Raw genomic sequence first — 24,449 nt, forward strand, 5'->3', positions numbered from 1 at the left:
AATAGCAAGATCTGGAAACAGCCCAAGTGCCCATCAGCAGATGAGAGGATAAAGAAGCTGGGGTGCATTTCCACGATGGAATACTGCTTGGCCATCAAAAAGAAGGAAATCTTACCTTTTGCAACAGCATGGATAGAACTGGAGAGTATTATGCTAAGTGAAATAAGCCAGTCAGAGAAAGACTAATACCATATGGTCTCACTAATGTGTGGAATCTAATGAACAAAATAATTTAACAAGCAAAATAGAAACAGAAGCATGGATACATAGAATAAACCGACAGCTGTCAGAAGGGGTTGTGGGGCAGGGGGGAAAAGGTGAAGAGGTTAAGCAAAGTAACACACACACACACACGTCACTCCAATAAATTCAGTAAAAATAAAATTAACTCAAGAAGAGATATCTTGTCTGTTTTGGTTTGAGTTATTAACTCTTCAGCCGGAGGACCACACTGTACGTTCCATCGGTGGCAATAATAGGCAATGTTAACTGCAGTAAGAAGACATACAAGCTCTATTGGTAATTATAATGGCTTTGTTTTCTTATTTGCAAAACCTGAACTCTTACTGTTCCTGTTACACAAGCTATTACACCCAAAGGAGAAATATTTTAATAAAATGGAACTCATTCATTTCTACTAAATAAAAGGCCGGGAATGACAGTGTACTCGCTTGGAATGTTGAATTAATTAGAGAAATGTGTTTGTTAGGCCCAGAAATGTCACCCTTTATAGGGCTCTCGCACATCAGCGAGCACAGTGAATTGATTCCATTTTTGGAGCTGGGTTTTGGGCCTGAAGAACCTCAGAGGAAGGAGACAGACCCTGCACAGCTGGGTTCACGTTAAAGAACAGCACCCTGACGCTCCTAACGTCCATGCTGGGCAGCAGAACAAAAGTGCTTTTTTTAAATGATGAGATAAAAACTGTTTCATAAAAGCAAACACTGAACAAGGCAACAGCTCAGATCACGAACAAGGTTAGTGGCTGACTCAGGCATGCGACGAGGGCCCGGCAAGGCCCGCCGCGGAAGGCAGAGCGGGGGCGGCCGTCCGTCCTCAGGCCTCTGCGGGTCCTTGACCGGGAGCAGGAGTCTGTCTGTGCAGGTCACGTGTGCTGCGCCCTGCGCCCGGCCAGTACAAGGACTGAGAAGACAGGGCCCGCCAGCAGCCTGATAGAGCAATGGTTCCCGAAGTGTGCTTCGGGGCCCCCGGGGGTGCTGGAGCGGGTCTGACCAGGGAAGCAGCTCTTAGTTCAGATACCTTCAGGCAGGGAAATGGGCAAACTTTGCAAACTGTTGCTTTCCCCCAGCAGAGCAGATTGTTAAACATGTACCACCCCACTTCCGGGGGCTCCCTGAGACCCTTTCGGGGGTCTGCCTGGGCAAAACTATCTTCTAACAATTCTGTGCTATCATTTGCCATGCTTACCCTCCTTTCATGAACATACAGTTGCATTATTATTATTATTTTTTATCCTCACATGAGGACATTTTTCGATATTTTGTTCAGATAGAGTGGGAGGAGGAGGAGGAGGAGAGAGAGAGAGAGAGAGAGAGAGAGAGAGAAACATCCATGTGAAAGGGACACATTGAGTGGTTGCCACCCACACGAGCCAACCAGGGCTGGGGACAAACTGCAACCGAAGTACATGCCCTTAGCGGGAACTGAACCTGGGTCTCTCTGGACCGCAGGCCGACTCTCTAACCGCTGAGCCAAACCGGCCAGGGCCATAAAATACTTCTTAAATTGCTAAATTTTAATCTCAAATTTGATAAATATTGATAGATATAACCCACATAAAAACTCTTTGGGGTTTTCAGTTATTTTAGAGTGGTTTTAGGTTCACAGCAAGATTGAGTGGCAGGTGCAGAGATTTCCCATACACTCCTTGCCCCCACACATGCACAGCCCCCTCCATTGTCAACATCCCTAACAGAGTGGTACATTTGTCACAGCTGATGAACCTACATTGTGTAAAGGAGGAAAATAATTTGCCGTCTAACCTTCTGAGTTCTTAGCTGAGACCGGGTAATAAAGGACAGATTAACAAGGGAAAACCAAACAGAAGTTTATGTACTTCACATATACATGGGAGACACCCAGGGAAAGAAGAGGAACTCTCCAAGGTTGCTTAGAACTCAGGCTTGAACACCATTTTAATAAGGAAAGGGGGTGTATGTGTGTAGGCCTTTAGGGGAGAGTAAATAATTTTTAAGAAAGATGAATGGGCCCTTAGAAGAATAGATGGGAGTGTGTAAAAGTTTGTCTGGGTGTCAACTTCTAGTTTCTTCTTCTGTGATGAGTCATTGCTTCCTCATTGACGAAACTCCCAAAATGAGAATAGCCATCCAGTGTGGATGAATCAAAATCACACCTTTTTTTTTGTCAGATCAACAACAACAAAATTTTTTTTGGTGTGCCACAGAATTTTAGTAATTAATTTATGTGTGCCATGAAATGAAAATGGTTGAAAATCACTGTTCTCTGGGTTTGGACAATTGTATAAGACATGTATCCACCATTATAGTATCATACAGAGTAATTTCATTGCCCTAAAAATCCTCAGTGATCCACCTACTCATTGTTTCCTTCCTCCATCCTAACCCCTGACAACCGCTGATCTTTTTACTGCCTCCACAGTTTTGCCTTTTCCAGAATGTCCTATAGTTGGAGTCCTACAGTCTGGAGCCTTTTCAGATTGACTTCTTTCACTTAGTAATATGCATTGAAAATTCCTCCATGTCTCTTCATGGTTTGATAGCTCATTTCTTTTTAGTGCTGAATAACATTGTATTGTCTGGATGTACCACACTTTATCCATTCACCTACTAACGGACATCTTGATTACTTGTAGTTTGGGTAATTTGAGATGAAGCTCCTATAAAACATTTGTGTGCAGGGGTTTATGTGGACAAGGGTTTCCAGTTCTCTTGAGTAAATACCAAGCAGTATGATTGCTGGATCAGATGTTAAGAGTATGTTAGTTTTGTAAGAAACTGAAACTGTCTTCCAAAGTGTTACATGCCTACCAGCAATGTATAAGAATACCTGTTGCTACACGTTCTCACCAGAGTTCTGGGTTCTGGTTGTTCTAATTGGTGTATAGTGGTACCTCATTGTTGTTTTAATTTGCATTTCCCTGATGACAGAGGATGTAGAACACCTTTTTGTATACTTATTTGCCATCTGTATATCTTCTTTGGTGAAGTATATTTTGGATAACATTTGTTTATCAGATATATATTTTGCACATATTTTCTACCAATCTCTGGCATATCTTCTCATTTTCTTGACAGTATCTTTCACAGAGCAAAAATTTTTTAATTTTAATGAAGCCCAGTGTATCAATTCTTTCTTTCATGGATTGTGCCTTTGGTGTGGCCATTGTCAAACCAATGTTCATCTAGATTTTTCTCCTGTGTTATTTTCTAGGAGTTCAATAGTTGTGCATTTTACATTTAGGTCTATGATCCATTTTGAGTTAATTTTTGTGAATGGTGTAAAGTTTGTGTCTGGATTCGTATTATTTGTTATTGTTGTTGCTTTGTGGATTTATAGTTGTTCCAGCACCATTTGCGAAAAGACTATCTTTGCTTATTGTGTTGTCTTGGCCCCTTTGTCAGAGACCAGCTAACTGTATTTGCACAGGTCTACTCCTGAGCTCTCTATTCTGTTCCACTATCTTTTGCCAGTAGCACACTGTCCTGATTACTGTAGCTTTATGGAAAGTCTTGAAGTTGGGTAGTGTCAGTCCTCCTATTTTGTTCCACTTCTTTTCTACTGAGCTGGCTATTCTGGGTCTTTGGGTCCTCAATTATTAAGAGCCTAAAGGGAGGGGGAGGGGGACTGAGAACAAAAAGTTTGAGAACTGCTGTTATAGAGAAAGATGGACAGACACACAGATGAGTGCATTCAATTCTTGTGGTAGGAAAGAGGGTAGAGTATAGTGGAGGGGAACTCGAATTGAGTTTTGTACATCCTACTGCCTTGTTCTGGAGGCTAAACCAGCCTGCTGCTTTAGGGTACATCTCGGCGTCCAAAGTTAGACGCTGTGTGACACAGACATGAGCCTGGTCTCAGGAGAGAATCCCAGAGAGGTATAGGAAATGAACTGTCAACCTCGCTTGGGACTAGAGAACACAGGGCAGATGAGGGCCGTTTGGAATTGGCCTTTTACTGCTCTGAGAGAAAGGGGAGTCTCCACTATTAGGATTGTGTCTGTAACTCAAGGGCGATGCCTGTTGATCTTCATACTATAAAATGTTAAATCTCGAGAGTAAACCGTGTTAAAAAGGGGGACAATCATTCTTGGACTGATCACCTGTCCTCTACATTTGGCAGGAAACAGGCAGAGAAGAAAAGGTGGGGCTTTGGTCTCAAACTCCTGGACAAAACAAGTATGTCCCATGGTGTGCTGGACTCCTCCAGAGAGAAAGCTTTGTTTGCTGAAAGAGGCCAGTTGCTTTGTCTGCTCCCTTCACCCAAGCACACCCCAGACTCATATCTCTCCAGCAGTGAGAGAGGCCAGCAGCGGACTTGAGTACAGCTGAGGGTTGAATGGGGCCGCCTACGTGATCAGGTTGTGCAGCTGCACCCGGGCCCGGTTGACCTCAGCAGCTGCAAGGGAATCATGAGGGAGCCCAAGAGCAAGCCAGGGCAAGCAAGCAGGAGGCCAAGGCTTCCTGTCCCTCAGCCTTGTGGAAGTACATCACTCCCAGGGACCACCCCAGATGGCTTCCTATCCATTAACCATTGTCCAGACACATCCCCAGGCACAACTCCTGGCTCTGTGCCAGAAGTAACAGCCTTCCTGCTGGGGAGACAGGGCCGTTGTTAACCTGGGAGGTACCGGTGGGACTGGAGGGGCCCTAAGGTCCAGACTTCAGGAGTGTGTGCTATTGTACAGGGAGAAGGTCTAGAGTTTTCATCAAATTTTCAAAGGGGAAGTTCTTTCTCAAAAAAAGGTTAAGAAGTACTGTGTTAGAGGTCAACAGTCATAGCTGCTCTGTTGAGGGTTTTCAAAATGTTCATTTAATAACATCAAGTCAACAAATAGCTGAGTTGTTCTCCATGCCTGGCTTAGCTGAGTTGTTCTCCACGCCTGGCTTGGTGCTAAGGGCCAGAGATGCAACAGTGAGGAGATGCAACAGTGAGCAAGACCAGATGCCATCTGTGTGTTACTGAGGAGCACAGTATAAATCAGAAAATCATGCAAACACAGGCCAAATTTCAAATCAAGTCTTGCTATGAAGGAAAAGAACCTGGTTTTATTATGGGTATAACAGTGAATGTTTAGTTTTTGTTTTTATATGTTTATCTATTTTTGAATAGGTAATATATGTATGTTAAAGAATTCAAAAGGATTATACAGAGAAACCCCCTCCCCCACCCACTCTATTCCATAGCCCTTCTCTGGAAACCATGTATGTTCTCCAGACTGGTGAGTGGGCCCCCTGCTGTTAGACCAGGGAGAAAACGGCAAGCTTACCTGAGAACATAAAGCTTGAAATCAAATTTGAAGCATAATGAGAGTTAACTAAGTGAAGGAGACTGGAAAGGAATAAGGTAAGCACTCTAGACAGAGGCAAAAGCTTGTGCAAAGGCCCTGTGGCAGGAGACAGCATAGTGTATTAGAAGAACTAAAAAAGAAAGCCTGTGGCTGGAATGCAGAAAGCAAGGGAGGGAGAAGTCCAGGATGCTGTTGAGTGAGGAGGATGCAGTCTTGTAGCCTGCTCAGCAGTATGGCTTTTCCCCTGGGATACCACTGACTGATGAAGGGAGATAACCAGCAATCACTCTTGCATTTAAAAAATATCTCCCTGGCTATTGCATGGAGAAGAGATTGGAGGGGAAAGCAGTTAACGGGGTCTTATTTAGTTCAGGTGAAAAATGATGTGGGTTGGTGGTAGTCCTTTACATACATCTTTTGTTCAACGTCATTTTGTTAAAATGTTGATGAGATGCCATAAGAACTTAACTCTTCTTTACATCCACTAGTCTTTGGTAAAATTGGTTTTGTTATGCGTTACTTTGCGGCAGTTCCAAGAACCTTTCAGTGATGTTAAATGGAGCTCCCTGTATACTGCAAGAAATGTATTGGTGTGCGCGTGGTTCTTGCTTCTGAAAAATGTTAGAACATTTGTTTCAAGTCTCTCAACTGAATGGAAGAAAATTCCTAAGAGTTTGCTTAGAATGTAGTTAACACCTGGCTAAATCTTGTCCCAGCATGTGGCCAAACTGAAGAATAACTTAGCATCCTGTAAAAGGGCTGAACTCTCTTAGAATCTTGCTTGAAGACCCCTGGTCCAGCCTCCCACCTGAGCACGCGGGATGTCTCCCCTCTGCGGGAGCCCTCCAGTGGCAGGAGGTTGTCACTGTTACTGGGTCAGAACAGAGTGACCATGTGGGTGATGTCCAGTAATGAAAACCACCTCTTCGTAGTTGCTTTGGTGTGTGCACACTGAATTTTCCTTCTGTTCTCCCGACGGCCCAGAATGGCTTGTCCTGAGGACCACGGAGGCCTCCCCTGCGGCTTCATCCGCCAGAATTCCGGCAACTCCATCTCCTTGGACTTCGAGCCCGACACCGAGTACCAGTTTGTGGAGCAGTTGGAAGAGCGATACAAGTGTGCCTTCTGCCGCTCGGTGCTCCACAACCCCCACCAGACAGGCTGCGGGCACCGTTTCTGCCAGGACTGCATCCTGTGCCTGAGGTGAGTGGGTGGGAGCGCAGCCCTGGCCGCAGCAGGCCGCAGCCAGGAGGGTGTCCTGGGATCTACCTGTCAGCCGTGGCCACTCAGCGGCATCAAGGCTTTGGAATCGCTGTGGTTGGTGGTGCAGCCACGAATCCCAGGGCAGGCTCTCCCAGGGCCCTTCTGCGAGGCCCGAGGAGCAGTCTCCAGTGTGCGCCCCTCGCTTACTGATTTCACCTGTTGTTAACATTCAGCTCACACCTGTTTTGCACCTGAGGGCAAACCTAGAAGCACAGTCCGTGGGGGAACGACCCACTTTCCCCAGCAGCCTGTCGTCACCCTGACCTTCCCTTGCCTAAGGCAGTGGTGGTGGCAGTGGTGGTGTCGCAGCCAGAAGGAGTCTCGTGTTGCTCCTGGGCCTGCCTTGTGGAGGGAGTAGACCAGGGGAGGCAGCAAAGCAGCCATCTGGGCTCTTTCCGGGGCGGTGAGGAAGCTGTATGCTGCCCAGCTTAGAAAGGGGGTTATTAGAGCACATTCCCGTTCACGCGTGGGCTCATTCCTTCAGTGCCTGTGTGGTCCAGGCACCTTGCTGAACTAACCCTAGTGTCCAGAGTTGAAGAGCCAGAGGTCCCATGTGGAACAGAACCCAGTCTCTGCCTTCTAGAACATTCCAATCCAGTGAAGCAGACAGGCTATGGTACAGTGTGATAAGCAAAGGACTGCCGAGGGAGCCCTGGAGAGGACATCTAACTCTGTCCGGGGGACTCACCGACAGACTGGAGAGGTGCTGACACTGGGCTGTGGGGCCTTCTGGGAGAAGGGACTGGCATGGGTGAAGACAGGGCCTGGCCCGCTCGGGGGAAGCTTCAGGGGTCGAGCATGGCTGGAGTGCGGGGGCTGCTCCTGGAAGAGCTGTTGAGCTCAACTCTCAATTCTGACTCTGTTTTCACTTTTCTCTCCAGAGAATTCAATGCAGTGCCACTCTGCCCTGTAGATAAGGAGGTCATCAAATCTCAGGAGGTAAGAAAATCACTGCTTTGGTTTAGCAGCTCTCTAGTTGATAGAGAAGCCAGTGTCCTGGTCGGACATCGAGGCTGAAGCTGGAGAGCGGGAGGGGGACTTGGAGTCCATATCCTCTGCTGAGGGGTCAGGTCAGACCCCACTCCTGCCGCTGTTTGAGAGAGGCCTGTTTGGGTCTTTATTGACCCTAAGTTTCTTTTCCTGCTGCTTCTTTACCCCCTTCCTAGACTAGCTCCAGCTACATTGAGTCACTTGGAGAAATGAAACATCCAGCTTCCTGGAATTCACTTTTTCATGTGGATAATCTCTAACACTTCCTTTTGTTGTTAGGTCTAATATTAGCTTTATCTAGATATAATTCCTGTGTCGTAATATTTACTTTTAAAGCATACATGTTTCTTGGTTATATACCCACGGGTGGAATTACTGGATCATTTGGTCACTCTATGTTTAGCCTTCAGAGGAAATGCCAGACTGTTTTCCAAAGCAGCTGCACCATTTTGCGTTCCTACCAACAATGTATGAGAGTTCTCATTTCTCCTGGTCCTTGTCAGAATTTGTGATTGTCCACCTTTTTCTCTTTTTATTATTATAGCCTTCCTTGGGGGTACGAAGAGGTATTTTGTGGTTTCGACTTGCATTTCTCTAATGATTAATGATGTTGAGTGTCTTTTCATGTGCTTGGCCACTTGTGTATGTTCTTTTTGTTTTGTTTTGTTTCTCCAATTTTTATTAATTTATTTTTGTTACAGATCTTCCTCCTTTTTCTGTATATGTTCTTTGTAAAAATGCCTATCCAGCCCTGGCTGGTTTGGCTCAGGGTTAGAGCGTTGGCCGGTGGACCAGAGAGGCTGGGGTTTGGTTCCTGCTAAGGGCATGTACCTCAGTTGCAGTTTGTCCCCGGCCCTGGCTGGGGTCGTGTGGGTGGTGACCAGTCGATGTGTCTCTCTCATGTCGATGTCTCTCTCTCTCTCTCTCTTCCTTCCTCTCTCCCACCTGCTCTGTCTCAAGATAAATGCAAAAAAAATGTCCTCAGACATTTTTTAAATGGATTTAAAAAGGATTAAAAAAAATGCCTATTCAATTCCCTTGCCTATTTTTTCAGTGGATTATTTGTCTTTTATTATTGAGTTCTAAGAGTTCTTTATATTTCCTGGATACAGGTCTCATCAGATAGGTATGACTTACAAATGTTTTTCTCCCATTTTGTGGGTTGTCTTTTCACTTTTTTTTTAATTCTCACCCGAGGACATTTTTCCATTTTTTTATTTTTTTGTTGTTGTTGTTCAGATAGAGCGGGAGGGAGAGAGAGGAAGAGAGAGAGAAAGAAACATCGATGTGAAAGGGACACATCGAGTGGCTGCCACCCGCACGACCAACCAGGGCCGGGGACAAACTGCAACTGAGGTACATGCCCTTAGCGGGAACCGAACCTGGGTCTCTCTGGACTGCAGACCGACGTTCTAACCGCTGAGCCAAACTGGCCAGGGCTCTTTTCACTTTCTTGATGGTTGCCTTTGAAGCACAAAAGTTTGTCATTTTGACAAAGCCTTCCTTGTATTTTATTTGGTCGCTTGTTCTTTGAGTATTGTACCTGAGAAACCCTTAACCTAAGCCATGGTCATGAAGATTTTTTCTGTGAAAACATCCTTTTCAGCTCAGTTTTCTTCCTTTGAAATTCTGTGACAGGGCATTCCAGCATCACCCCCCCCCCCCCGCCCCAGGGAAGCTCCTTGAACACCTGTGGGACACACACACCCCTTTTCTGTGCTCTCGCGATGTGTTCTGAAGAGCCTAGCAGAGGGCAGCGCTGCACTGTGTCGCCCACCCGGCCAGGGGTCGGCGTGCTGCAACGTGGCATCTGCTGGGACAGATCCAGCCTGCCACCTGTTTGTGTATGGCCTGTGAGCTAAGAACCGATTTTATATTTTTAAATCATTGGAAACCACCAGAAGAAGGGCACACAGGAACTCTGTACTATTTTTGCAACTTCTTGTGAGTTGTAAACTATTTCAAAGTAAAAATATTTTAAATAAAAATAAGAATAATGTTTGTGACATGTGAAAATTATATTTCAGTGTTCATAAATAACATGTTATTGGAACACAGCCACACCCATTCATTTAAGTATTGTGTACGGCAGAGTCGAATAGTTGGAGCAGAGACCGTTGCAGTGTGGCCTGCAAAGCTGAAAATATTTACTATCTGACGCTTTATGGAGAAAGTTTGCCAAACCCTGACTTGTGCTGAAATAGCAAGTCAGCACAGCTCCGTGAGACCACCTGATGACTAATACAAACCTTTCTGCTGGGACAGGAAGCCTAAAGCATCACCTCAGCCACAGTCCCACCTCCTGACCTTTGAGCATGTGGGGTCAAATTCACTATCAGATTCTCCTAGCTGCAGAGTACTGCGCTGGACATTGAATTACCTGGCTTGTATGTATAGTGACTTGTCAGAAGTATGTATCTGAGTCAGCTTTTCCTTTTATGGTGGTGAACCTTGTATTTCCATTCCAACCACTGCCTGGAAGTTTCCACCCAACTTCTGAGACATACCTGAAGACCAAATTAATAATAATTCATGTTGCTTTAAAGTTCAGTGTGAGACCTGTCATGTTTATCTTTTAGGTGTTTAAAGACAATTGCTGCAAAAGGGAAGTCCTCAATTTATATGTGTATTGCAAAAATGCTCCTGGATGTAATGCCAAGATTATTCTGGGACGATATCAGGTTGGTATTACTCACAAACAGCATTTGCCTTTGCCAATTTCCAGCGATGTGCATTGAGCACCTTTCTGTGATAGTTACTGGGCTAAGCATAGCGGGAAGGGGGAGGGGGATCATTGGGTTGCCCTCAGAGAATTCCTATCTAGAAATTCTGCAGCACAGCATGCCAGGGGCTAAGGTGTGAGTGAAGAGGTTTGTTGTATCTGGAAGGCATGGAGGACATGCTCCTTGTACTAGACCTTCAGTTGTGGGTTAGGGGCATTGATCCAAAAGCGAAGATGTGAGACATGGTGGGCCAAAGGAATGCTTAAGCAAGGACATGTCATTCGGAGGGAACTGTGAAGGATTTGAGGTCCCTAGGTTGGGAGCCAGGGTATGACTGCCCAAAAGCATTAGCAGATGCCGGGGTGAGTGTTTCCCAGTAGTTGTGGACCCTGGCCTCTTAGAGCTTATGATCTAAGGCAGAAAACAGATTGGAACAGAGGCAGGATGGAGTTTAAAGGTGAAGCATTGTGCCCTGGCCGGTTTGGCTCAGTGGCTACAGAGTCCCGGGTTCAGTTCCTGCTGAGGGTGCGTGCCTCTGTTGCAGTTTGTCCCCAGCCCCGGTTGGGGTTGTGTGGGTGGCAACCACTCGATATGTCTGTCTCTCTCGGTCAGTGTTTCTCTCTCTCCCTTCCTCTCTCCCTACCGCTGTATCTGAGGATAAATGCAAAGATGTCCTCGGGTGAGGATAAAAAAAAAAAAAAAAAGGTGAAGCATTGTGATAAGATGCAAACAAAAAGATATGAGGGAAGCAAAGGGGAGTCAACTTCCTCTCCAACAAAACTGTCCCACGGGCTCTTCCATCCGGCAGGAAGCTTGTTAAATTTGAGACTGGAAGCGGGGCCCTGCCATGGCAGGCCCGTGTCAGGTCTGATCACACTGCGAATGAATGAGGCGCAGGCATCTCAGGCTTCCAGGGAATTGCTTGGAGGCTGCTGAGATTTTCCACTCCCACCCACGCATTTTGGAATATATTTCAGGTGATTATTTTCTCCATCACGCCTCCAAATCCCTCAGGCACTGAGCTTATAAATAAATGTGCAAATGATTTCCTTGCTAACCCAGGGAGTTCTTTGGAGGTTCACGGAACTTGGCTGTGTTTTCCCGTGACAGTCCCTGGCCACTTGTTCGGAGAGTTGGGTCCTAGAGCAGCGCCTCTTTACCGACTTTGCTGTGTTGTCGCTAAGCCTGAATAGGAAAAGAGGCTCTGTGGACCACTGATCAGCTTCAGTGACCAGATCGGCAGCTTCCAGAGAACAGTGGCTGTTTCTTTCCACCTTTGTTTGGTATTTCCCCTCCTTCACTGTTCTCCCCACCTTGCGTGGCTAGGTGTGGGATCTCGCAGGGAGCTGAGTCTGGACGAATGCCGACTGTTGTGGTGAGCTGAGGGTAACATCGGTGAATGTGGGATGTGGATTTCACTTGCCATCGCCATTTGTTTCTTACTGGCAGAGGCAAAGGAAAACGGGTAAATTTACTTCCCTCCTATAGAAAAGCTCTTTGCTCTTTTCCTCCAGAGGAGGGGTCAGCAAACCGCTTCCATCAAGAGCCGGACAGTAAATGTTTGAGGCTTGGTGGCCACACCATCTGTCACAGCTGCTCAGCTTTCCTGTTTAGAGGGAAAGCAGCCACAGACCATGAGACCGAATAGGTATGTGGCTGTTCTCCAATGACTCGATTTACTGTCTGCCCGGTGTGGCTCAGTGGCTGAGCATCAGCCCATGAATCAAGAGGTTGCTGGTTCGATTCCTGGTCAGGACACATGCCCAGGTTGTGGGCCTGATCTCCAGTGGGGGCGGCCATTCAATGTTCTCTCTCATCGATGTTTCTCTCTCTCTCTCCCTCTCCCTTCCTCTCTCTCTAAAAGCAATAAAGAAAAAAAACATGAAAAACGTTTAGAAAAGCAACAACAACTCTATTTACAAAAACAGGTAGCAGGCCAAGTTGGCCTAAGGGCTGTAGCTTGCCAACTCTGTTTTAAAGGATTTTTCAGGGAGGCAAGCTCCTTAGGATTTTGATAACTTGTCAGAATCACAGTAATTTACAGTCATCCAAAGGTTCTGTTAAAATATGTCTGTTTTCGTAACTTTTGAAAGTGAAGACAACTGGGATGGACACTATTTATGTCATTTTTCTCATATATTGCAGTTAAAGACATTTTCTGACTGTACAAGACTGGCCATGCCCAGCTCCTTGGGCCCGTGATCCTGTATCGCCTCTCCCTCCTTTTCTTGACCCCTTCGGGACCAGCTTCCTCTCCCTCCCTTTTCTTCCTTTAATCCCTTCTTCTCTTCTCTCCTTCCCTTCTGTCCTGGCTTTTACCACCTGCAGATTACTTCTTGGTGCTGGGGGGTGGGGATAAAGAGTGCGCAAAAGAAATACAAAATGTCCTTGAAGATCTGGTAAATTCATTGGCAAGCCTAAGGAAACATTCAAGAACTAACCTGAGCCCTGGCCGGTTTGGCTCAGCAGTTGGAGCATCGGCCTGCAGTCCAGAGAGACCTGGGTTTGGTTCCCGATAAGGGCACGTACCTCGGTTGCAGTTTGTCTCCAGCCCTGGTTGGGTCATGTGGGTGGCAACCACTCAATGTGTCCCTTTCACGTTGATCTTTGTCTCTCTCTTTCTCCTTCCCACTCTATCTGAACAAAAAATGGGGAAATGTCCTTGAGTGAGGATAAAAAAAAAAGAACTAACCTGAGAATATGAGCACATTCCTAGATAATCTAAAATAAACTCTTCATACCTCTTTCTTCACCCACCTCCCCCATCCTCCTAATTACCACCAAGAGGGCTGGCCTTCACAGCCTGGGTCCAAGCAGCCCCTGCCCAGCAGAGGCGGGTGCCCTCCCAGGCCTTCCGCCCTTCCTCGCAGCGCCTCCTAGCGCTCGCACTGGGCCTTGCAGCCGCCTCCCTTCCGCGGCCCTCTTGTGTGTTGCAGGACCACCTTCAACAGTGCTTATTTCAAGCGGTGCAGTGTTCCAATGAGAAGTGTCAGCAGCCAGTCCTTCGGAAAGATCTGAAAGAGCATTTGAGCGCAGACTGCCAGTTTCGAGAGGAAAAATGCCTTTATTGCAAAAAGGATGTGGCAGTAATCAATCTACAGGTAAAAAAAAAAAAAAGATTCGTCCTTGTCAACTTTATGGGGTTAAATTCTGCCTGAATGATCACGGTGAATCAGATGGCTGACTGGAAGCACCTTTCTGGATTTATTGTTTTGTACAGAAATACATAGGTCTAAAGAATAAGTTCATGTGAGGGAAGTTCTGTAGGGGGGAAAAAACATCTTGTTGGTAGGACTGTATTCGTATATCATTGGCAAAAATATTGTTTGAGCACCTGCTGAGGGTGGGTGTGCTAGAAGTGATGCTAGTGCTGGGTCCCAAGGAGGTGGCGATACTGTCTGTCCTCAAGAGGTTGTGATCTAACTGGAGGGGTAGGGTGTAGACATAAAACAAGAGCATGGGTACCTTTTACCTGTGCCAAAGGAGCCATACTGATGACTCCCACAGTCTGCCTGGGAGTCCTGTGCCTTCCGATTTCCTTTTGGCGTCACTGGAAAATTGAATTCCTTTATACCGAGAAAGCAGCCTTCTATATATAACTCTTTCTGGAACTAGGCCATACCTTCCTGTAGATGGTCAGCCACACAAGTAGATCCCCAAAGACACATGTGTATAAACACTCCGAGGGCATGAAAGGGACCTATTGAAAGCAAGGGGGGCTTTGTTTCATCACACTTTTCCTGTTTCAGAATCATGAGGAAAACCTGTGTCCTGAGTACCCAGTATCTTGTCCCAATAAGTGCCTGCAAATTATTCCCAGAACTGAGGTAACTGTAAATAATTCTCTCGGTCGATTTTATGTAAGGTAAAGTTTTAGTAATCATGATGATGTGTGTCTGATAAAATCGCCTAGGCAAAGGCCTGAGGCTTCAATGACACCCATGATAACTAGGTCTCTGTCTTCCCTGTCCTTTTCCCGATAATTCTCCTCTATTTTCACCATAGCATCCCTCTGCCGGGCCTTACCATGGCCTTCTCCTTCTCCTGTTCCTGCCGCCCTGTTCCCTGCTTGCTAGTTACACCAGACAGTTGAATTGCTAATGAATTTCTGTAGTGTGAACCTGTCCCTTTTGTAGGTGGACGAACACCTTGCTGTGTGTCCTGAAATGGAACAAGACTGTCCTTTTAAGCACTATGGCTGTCCTGTAAAGGTATGGAGTGCCTTTTTGTTTCTGCCTCTGTAGTCTACTGTATAGTTCATTGGGTGAGTTCCTTGTACCCTTTGATTCCATCTGGGATGCAAAAGGACATTCACTTATGAGAACTTTAAGACTGTCAATTGTATTCATCAGAGTTCTCCAGAGAAACAGAACCAAGAGGAGATACATAACATACAAAAAAATACATATACTTATATATTTATATTTGTACATATATATATATGTACATGTGTACATATATGTGCTGTGTATCTGTCTTTGCTATGAAAAGGTTTACCTTTCTAGTGCATGATATACAGAATTGCTTTCTAGCTCTGAAAGGAATCTTCTTTATAGTTAGGCCCAAACTTCCAGTTGGGTTGTATTCTAGAACTTACACCAGTACCAGAGCTGGAGATGGGAGTTGTTCTCTGGACAAGGGGCCAACCCTAAACAGAAGGGAAATTGATGATGAATGTTTGCTTAGAATCCATGGATCACCCAGAACCCCTAAGATTTGCTTTTATTGGTAATATAGGCACTTTGGAATGATTATGAAGGCAACAGATTTGCTTAGGCTGGGATTACAATTAGGTTGCACACTTTCGGCCTGTGATAGCAGGATGGTGATAGCAGAATGGAAATGGTAGGAGGGAGAACAAACCTAGGCTTAGACCTGATCAGGAGCTAACTCACCTAGGAGATAGGTTTCATATGGGAATAACTGAAAGATGATAATAACTACACTTAACTCAGTCATATACAGGCGGGGCAAGAGTAGGTTTATAGTTGTTCATATGGAAAAGAATACAATAATTAATAAATAATAATGTAAGAATAGCAGCTCACTCTCTCTATGGAGCACAACTATGCCTTCCCCACCCCCACCCTCCAGGCATGTTTTCCTTGCCTCTCCTTCTCCTAAGCTCTAAGGGGCTTTCTTTGGCCTCTGTAACTTGTTTCCTGAGCCCATTTATTCTACCTCTATGACTTTCTAAATAATTTTTCTTATAGTTTGAGTCTTGCCTGTGAATTCTTTCTTAGCCATAACTCAAGTATTGAGGTTGCTCACCTGAGGCCCAATCTTTGGTAACATTCTGGTGCTATTTTAACCACCACCATTATGATGCCATGACTCAGATATTCTTACTGAGACTCAGATTGTGTATTGTGTATAGTGTGGCAGGATTCTGGAGAATTCTGCCCCAGGCCACCTAGCAGACTGTGCTAGGCACAAGCAGGGGCCCATCGTGCCCCACCAGCTCCTCACTTTTGCAATGGTGGACTTCGGTGCGTTTTCCTTGGAATTCTGGACTTCTCTGTTTTAAGATAAGAGGCTGAGATTTTTTTTTTAATCCTTGAGGTGGAGTTAACGCTTAAGGGTGAAGAGAACCTAATCTAACGGAAAGGGTGAAGAGAACCAAGGACAGGAGGGGAAAAAAGGTGGTTGGCTTTTGAATTGGAATTGCTTTCTGAAGGTCTGTACAAAACCTTTTGCCCTGGCCAGCTTGGTTCAGCGGTTAGAGCATCAGCCCGCGGACCAGAGAGACCCAAGTTCGGTTCCCACTAAGGGCATGTACCTCGGTTGAGGTTCATCCCCAGCCCTGGTTGGGGTCATGTTGGTGGCGACCAGTCAATCTGTCTCTCTCACATTGATGTTTCTCTCTCTCTCTCTTCCTTCCTCTCTCTCTCCCTCCTGCTCTGTCTGAAGATAAATACAAAAATGTCCTCAGGTGAGGATTGAAAAAAAAAAAAAGCCTTTTGCTGGATAAATGAGAACCTGGATTTGTTTGGCTCCAAAGATAAGGGGCATTTCCTCCTCCAGCTCAAATCTGGGGTATTCCTAGGTGACTAGGAATCTCTGTAGAGGTGTCAGAGGTATCCCTCATGATGTGCAGGAATCCCATAGGGAATTCCAACTCAACTATAATTAAATAATTGACTCCTGTGGGGATGTCACATAAAAGTTGGTTACCTAGTGCTCCAAGACCTCATGGCTGTATTAGACAGCCAGGGACATAAACTGAGACATGTGAGAAGGTTTGAGATGACTTGGGAGGTGGCAGCCCCTTGGAGCTCAACCCACAAGCAGCACACAGACTTCCACCCACTATACAATATCCGTAGAAACTCTGTTCCGACTCTACAAATCTCAAAGTAAAACTAAAATTAATATGGAAAATTGTGCTTTTAATGCCAGAAACTCCCAGCCCCTAGTCCTCATTAATCCTCCTGTAGGTATACAATAAATAGGAAGTCTTTACAAAAACAATAATAATGCAAGAATAAAGCCTGTGTTTTGTGTACTCACAACTGGAAACCTACTTTTGCCCCTCCCTGCATTCTCAGGGCAAGGAAGGAAATCTACATTGAGAATTTTGATAGTGGCCTGATTCTCTGTCTCTGTCAGTTTAAAATGATCTCATGGGTACTGGAGAATCTTAATGCTGGAAAAGGGAACTGGAGGGGCCATTTTTTCTGCAACCCACCCTGGGACACATACGCAAAGTTGTTGAAGTTCCGCTGTAGCAGAGTATCCCACCACCATCCTCGTTTTGGAAGACTTCCAACAACCTGACTTATTTTTCTCTTCATGTTGAAGGATAAACGGAGGAACCTGCAACAGCATGAGCACTCAGCCTTGCGGGACCACATGCTGCTCGTTTTAGAAAAGAACTTCCAATTAGAAGAACGGGTAAATAAATATTCAAGGGTTCCAATACAAATGGAGACAGGGCAATTGTTGGGATTTGCAACTCTTGGTATTCATATATGCTGTTTCAGTGTAAGTCAACTGGAGGTAGGTGTTTTTCTACTAAGTAGCCAGAGTCACAGGATTATAGAATATTAAAAGTAGAAGATGCCTTTGAGATCCTCAGTCAACAGAGGAAGTAGCTAAACTCAAAGAAATTTTGATGTGTTTGTAACTTGTGTCAGGATTCAGTCTCAAACCCATGTCCCCCGATTCTCAGCCCAGTGCTCTCCATGAGATACTATTCTGCTTGTCTGTACACACCTTTTGGTTAATAATACCTGGCACCTAGGAGGTGCCTAGTTGGTGTCTGATGTTTTAAAATTAAATCTATATCACCATGAAACAGCAGTTGACCATCTATTCTAGGCACTATGAGTTTTATATATTTTGTAGTAAGTCCCAACACCTGCCTTTGGGAAGCTTTTCAACCTGATAAATGAATACATACATATTTATTTCACTGAGTTGCAGTGATCAAGTGAAAGTATGTGTGTAAATGCTGATTTTATTGAGTGATTATCATAAAAGTTAATTCTTTTGTTAGAACATCTCAGAGGATCAGACTTTTCAAGCCCCATGTGAGGAAGAAAACCACCCATCTGCAGAGAGGAAGCTGAATTTTCTACCACAGATTATTTTATAATGTCTGATTTCAGATTACAGTAGGTGTGTGAGTTCTAGGGTCAGATCCTGGAGAAAATTAGAAAGACTGATTAAACTGTAACTTTGAAATGAGATGTAGCCTCAACAATTTAGTGAAGAAAAAAAGACCTAAATAACAACAACAACAACAAGCAGTAAGCGTAACGAGGGTAAATGATATACTAGATGATGGTCAGGGTGTCATGGAACTTGAGAGGTGGCCTGGGTAGGTGGTCCTAGTAAGGAAATATAGTTCTGAGAAAGTGTGCTCTTTAGTGGAGGCTTAGAGAGCAGTGCTTTCTGGATGGAGGAGGAAGTGTCTGAGAGAGCAAGGCTTCATGGGACATAGAAGTTGTATGGGCTGGGCGCATGTGAAAGTGAATGGGCATGAGGCTGAGAAGGCAGCCAGGGGCAGACCCTGTAGGGTCTCTTCATATTATCGTGGACACCATATAGAGGATGCATGGGAGAAAAAGAAGACTGTAGATAGGGAGAACATTCAGTCATTCATTCAACAAATATTTATCAAGCGCCTACAGGTGCCAGAGCAGTTGCTGGGGTGCCAGTCCTGGCTTCTGAAGAGCTTCCCTTCTGGCGTGGGTGTGAGGGAGAGTGTAGGACCAGTTAGGCCGCTGTTGTATCATCCAGGCCAGGAGTTACAAAGGCTGAAACAAGATGAGATGAAATGAGAAGTGCACGTATGAGTTGTCGTTTGTTTCGTTGCACGGTAGGAGTTCAAGTTGGCAAGTATTGCTGAATGAGAGTGGATGTGAGGATGAGAGAAGAGTTGTCTAGGGTCACTCTTAGACTTTTGGTTATTTCTTTCAAATAGATTATAAATTCTAAGAGAGTAGTGTGTTTTGCCTACCACTGGATAGCTCTGCGCTGAGCAGATAAACTCTCTGCCTGTTTTGTCGTCTGTGAAAAGGAACTGATGTTCATACCCAACTTACAGGGTTCTTTGAGGATAGAAGAACTAATGAATTATAAGGGTATAACAGACATTCAGCAAATTTCAGTGATTACTATTGGTACTGTACACATGGCACCTAATGTTGTATGGTGATCAGTACTCTGTGGTTGTTTAATAAGTACACACCGAGTGAATGAAGAGAACCAGTTCAGTAAATTCAGCCAACTGACGTCACTATCATTAGATGAACAATTATAGTTGGTTAGGTGTAGAAAAGGCTGCTGAGAAACCTATGGATCAGGTTTTTTCAAAGCATCTGCAAATATTTTCCTAGAATTATATAGGAATCTACCTGTAAATATTTCCTTAGAAATACGTAAATATGTGCGTGTGTGTTTTCCCAGAAACACTTTCCCAGAAACACTTTCTTATCTGCGTATTTTCTTAGAACTACATTTATTTTAATTTGTATGTATGCATTTAAATGACCTCATTCACATTCTGTTATTAGATTTCTGACTTATATAAGAGCCTAGAACGGAAAGAAAGTAAAATTCAGCAGCTAGCAGAAACTGTAACAAAATTCGAAAAGGAGTTCAAGCAGTTTACACAGCTATTTGGCAAAAATGGAAACTTCCTCTCAAATATCCAGGTGAGAAATGACCTTTCTATGCACAGCCAAGATTTAGCCTTTAATTAATTGGCAGTGAGGGTTTCTGTTATATCTTTTGAAATGGAAATAATTTCAAATGTACTGAAAAGCTACAATAATAACATAGTGCAAAATATACTTGTATGTTCTCCATCCAGACTCCTCACCCATTGTCAGTATATTGTCCTGTTTGCTTCATCATTCACATTCATTCATTCATTCCCTCTCCCTTTGTTGTTGTTTTTTTAATATCACCTGAGGACATTTTTGCATTTATCTTCAGATAGAGCGAGAAGGAGAGAGGGAGGAAGAGAGAGAGAAACATCAATGTGAAAGGGACACATCGACTGGCTGCCACCCACACAACCCCATGGGGCCAGGGACAAACTGCAACCGAGGTACATGCCCTTAGCGGGAACCGAACCCGGGACTCTCTGTTCTGCAGTCCGATGCTCTAACCACTGAGCAAAACCAGCCAGGGCTCCCTTTGTTCTTTTTGAAACATTTGAGAATAAGCTGCATATACTATGGTATTTTACCCCTACGTACTTCAGTATGTATTTCATGAGAATAAAGATCTTTTACATAACCCCAGTACATTTAGCTATGTCAGTAAATTTAACATTGATATAGTACTTTTATATAATTTATGGCAGTTAGGGTTTTAATTAGTGCTGGTCCAGTATTAGTCACTTGAGTTCAGATTCACTAAGAACATCTATAGTTCTGCATTTTGTAGTCAACAAAGTGAAACTATTAATTCCCTTGGGAAGAAATGCTCTAAACACCGCTCAAATATAGCAAAAATGATTTGTAAATCGTTGACTGTGAAATAACCATAAACAAATTCCTAATGAATAATTTCTTTATTGTGATCATAAAATGTACAGTGAAAACGATTTCAAGATAATGAATATGGGCAATATTTTTGAAATGTGGATCCAAGAAGATGCAGGCCATATAGTTTCCATACTTTGTCAGCACACTGTGTGTGTGTGCACGTGCGCGTGTGTGTGTCTAGGAAAAGGAAATGCATTATATGTTAGTATCTCAATTCTGATCTTTTTCTAACACCATGAGCAGTCAGAGTTATGGTAGCGAGGGTGAGGGTGGAGGGGAACTACAGTTGTAGCTTTATTTAATATCTTCCATCTAGAGAGCAGCCGGAAGTTCAGGCCTCATCTCAAGTGTGTTTGTGCACCACCTGTAGTTCTTAGGCCAGAAAAGGTGGACTGACTTCCAGCTCATTCTCTACCTTCCAGTAGAGCTGAAATGAATCAGGAGTCGCTTCTAAAAAGAGAAGGCAGTGAAACAGTAAGAAGAGAGACAACATGAGAATAGAGATCTAAAGATAGGTTAGAGAACAGGTGAAGAGAAATCAAGGGAGGAGTAAAAATCAGATGATGAGAAGTTCAAAGATTTGGGACAGGACCAGGGAGAGAGGAGGGGGAGGAAGATATAGGTCATTAAACTCTCTGCATCCTCATTGAATTTTCTATTCTGGACTGTGTAGTTTTCATTTCATTAATTGAGTAATTAAATGTGAAATGTTTGAGTTGAAAAAATGTAATCTCAGTGAATTACTATGATATTAATTTATTATGATATTAATATCCATTTTGTACTGAAAGGTTCTTGCCAGTCACATTGACAAGTCGGCTTGGCTAGAAGCTCAAGTGCGTCAGTTATTACAAATGGCAAACCAGCAACAAAATAAATTTGATCTGAGGCCTTTGGTGGAAGCAATTGATACAGTGAAACAGAAAATTACCTTGCTTGAAAGCAATGATCACAGATTAGGTATGTCTCATATTTTATATTCCCTTTTGGTGACTCGTTTGTCTGCATGTGTTCATGGTAACGAAACTATAACCCAGATATGTACCCTTGACTGGGAATCAAACCCAAGACCCTTTGGTCCGCAGGATGATGCTCTAACTGTTGAGCCAAACCAGCCAGGGTGGGAATGACGGTTTTTAATTGAGAGTGGAGATAATGAGAAAGCTAAGAAAGAGATGTGGTGGGAACATTGTTTGAAGAGAAAGCATACGTCAGAGATGTCATGGGTTTGGTTCCAGACCACTGCAACAAAGCAAACATCGCAATAAAGTAAATCACAAGATTTTTTTGGTTTCCTTGTGCATATAAAAGTTATATTTACACTAGACTGCAATAGAATTGCCTGAAAGAACAATGGGCATGCCTTAAATAAAGGATACTTTATCACCAAGAAATGCGAACCATCATCTGAGCCTTCAGTGAGTTGTAATCTTTTTGCTGGTGAAGAGTCTTGCCCTAGTAACCTCCATCACCACTGATCACAGATCACCGTAAAAAATATAATTAAAAAGTTTGAAATATTGCGAGAATTCCCAAAATGTGACACAGACAGGAAGTGAACAAATGCTGCTGAGAAAATGGTACCCATAGACTTGTTCGAGGCAGAGTTGCCACAAAACCTTCAATCTGTAAAAAACACAGATTGTCTTGCAAAGCACAACAAAGTGCCATCAAACAAGGTATGCCTGTGCAGAGACACGTGGAAGGGTCTGGCTGTTTAAACGCATCCCAGTTTGAAAACTGTGGGGCTCTCCATGCTAACATGTTAGTTGACTGCTGAGTGTGTCTTCTTTACACGTGGGTGAGCTTTTAGTTCAAGAGGACGCATTCGAGTTTGCTTGATGCCACTCTGGCTAAGACATGAGATTCACTAAGCTGATATTAATACAAATGGTCCATTGGTGGACACTGAATTCACTGCGTCTTTAGGATGTCAGAATTTTATTGGTTCTTTTCAGATAACAATATCCCACTTTGGGCAAAGTCTAAAAACAACTCAGGCCTACACATCTGTTTTGATGTTGTTTTTCTTCTTTGCAGTTGTTTTAGAAGGGGAGACGAACAAACATGATGCCCACATTAATACTCACAAAGCACAGCTGAATAAAAATGAAGAGCGATTTAAACTGCTGGAAGGTGCCTGCTATAATGGAAAGCTCATCTGGAAGGTGACTGACTACAAGATGAAGAAGAAGGAGGCGGTGGACGGGTACACAGTGTCCATCTTCAGCCAGCCCTTCTACACCAGCCGCTGTGGCTACCGACTCTGTGCCAGAGCATACCTGAACGGGGACGGGTCCGGGAAGGGGACGCACCTGTCGCTGTACTTTGTGGTGATGCGAGGGGAGTTTGACTCACTGTTGCAGTGGCCATTCAGGCAGAGGGTAACCCTGATGCTTTTGGACCAGAGTGGCAAAAAGAACCATATTATAGAGACCTTCAAGGCAGACCCCAATAGCAGCAGCTTTAAAAGACCTGATGGGGAGATGAACATTGCCTCTGGCTGTCCTCGCTTCGTGGCTCACTCCACTTTAGAGAATGCCAAGAACACCTACATTAAAGATGACACCATATTCTTGAAAGTGGCTGTGGATTTAACTGACCTGGAGGATCTCTAGCCACTATTTCTGGGGTGATAAAAGGACTTCTTGGGTCCAGAATGTTAGCGGAAACCTTTGGTTTAAGCTGGAGACACGTTTGTATTTGGCTTTTTGCCCTCAGTGTTTGAAGTCAATTTAAAACCTCCTAAGTGCTGTCTTCTTTTTACAATTTCCTCTGTCCCAGTTTGAAACGTAAAACACTTAGGCTATCCTCTTGTTATTTATATTTTTCTATGTCTTGAACAATGGTAAGTTTCATGAAAGCAAGGTCTGGGCATCTCTCTTTTACTGGTGCTTAGCATGGGGTCTCAGGGTGGCCACTGCATGTTAAATGGTATTGAAGACACAGATGTAGAATTCCCAATTGAAAATGCTTTGGTCTTTAGTCTGCTGGTTCTAGACTTGACCCTATCTATGCCTTCAAAAGCCATCTTTTGTGGTAGGTTGTTCCAGAGCAGATGGGTGGTGTACTTACAAAGACAGTATGTCCAGTTGGAACAGATGATTTTGGCCGGATACTGAACTACTGCACCTCTAGCTATTTTCATGAACTTCACCAGTAGTCAGCAGACAGTTTTGCAAGGCTGTGTAAGAACTGGTGACGAGTGAGCATCTTCATGCTCCGCACCGAAGTAAAGATGAAAGTTCCACATAGCATACATACAAAGAAATAGAAACATCCAACTAAAGTCAAGATTTTATTAGATTCAACCATGTGAAAAACTGTTTTCATAGATCAAAAACAGTCAAATATTAAGTTATTTAGTAAGGTTCAACTTAATATATATCTATATAGATATATATATATATATAGATATAGAGATATATAGAGATATATACAAATAATTTGAAGTTATTTTGGTAATAATAGTAAATTAATGTGAGAATTGGTAGAATTTAGTATATGATGGAAAAAATGTCATAAATTGGTAAGAGGAGTTTAAACCAAGGGAAGAAACTATTACAATTTCCTGTGTCAAAGTATTCCTATCCAAAATTAATTGCAGAAGACAGTATCTCCTATTCTTTTTGAGAAAAATTTGAATTCATAAATGGGTATGAAAATGGGCATTTATATAAACCTGTGACTTGTCGAAGTCCTGAGTACTCTGTGAAGAACAGACATTATTATGTTCTTACACATCTCTCTGGATGGGTCTGAGGGTGTATATGCAAATGGAGATGAGTCCTCTAACTCTTGATAAGCCTGAGGTTAAAAAATATACCCAGTTTACCTGAGCCCGAATTCATTGTTATGCAACTGAGCATTCCTCACACTTGGCCTGGCGCCCTTTACCCTGCAAGGACAGTGCTGTGGGCTGAGGGCCACTCAGTGCAGCTCGTTTGGGCGCTGACCATGTTG

General features: G+C 43.9%; 1 protein-coding gene across 3 annotated transcripts in view; it reads left to right on the plus strand.

The window, feature by feature from the left end:
* Positions 1–23,850, plus strand: part of TRAF5 (TNF receptor associated factor 5) — a 43,961-nt gene extending 20,111 nt beyond the window's left edge. For 2 of the 3 annotated variants that reach the window (XM_036272989.1, XM_036272990.1), the window contains exons 2-11: positions 6,494–6,712; positions 7,654–7,711; positions 10,342–10,443; positions 13,422–13,586; positions 14,235–14,312; positions 14,622–14,696; positions 17,287–17,379; positions 19,506–19,646; positions 21,278–21,446; positions 22,527–23,848. In XM_036272989.1, the coding sequence (XP_036128882.1) occupies positions 6,495–6,712; positions 7,654–7,711; positions 10,342–10,443; positions 13,422–13,586; positions 14,235–14,312; positions 14,622–14,696; positions 17,287–17,379; positions 19,506–19,646; positions 21,278–21,446; positions 22,527–23,104 (1,677 nt within the window). In that variant the 5' untranslated portion in view covers position 6,494 and the 3' untranslated portion in view covers positions 23,105–23,848. Of the gene's footprint in view, positions 1–6,493; positions 6,713–6,838; positions 7,476–7,653; positions 7,712–10,341; positions 10,444–13,421; positions 13,587–14,234; positions 14,313–14,621; positions 14,697–17,286; positions 17,380–19,505; positions 19,647–21,277; positions 21,447–22,526 lie in introns of those variants that run through there. The other variant, XM_036272991.1, reaches the window with a different exon arrangement.
* Positions 23,851–24,449: the final 599 nt, after the last annotated feature.

This window comes from Molossus molossus, unplaced genomic scaffold (assembly GCF_014108415.1).
Source record: "Molossus molossus isolate mMolMol1 unplaced genomic scaffold, mMolMol1.p scaffold_m16_p_20, whole genome shotgun sequence".
In the NCBI taxonomy this organism is placed as follows: Eukaryota; Metazoa; Chordata; class Mammalia; order Chiroptera; family Molossidae; genus Molossus; species Molossus molossus.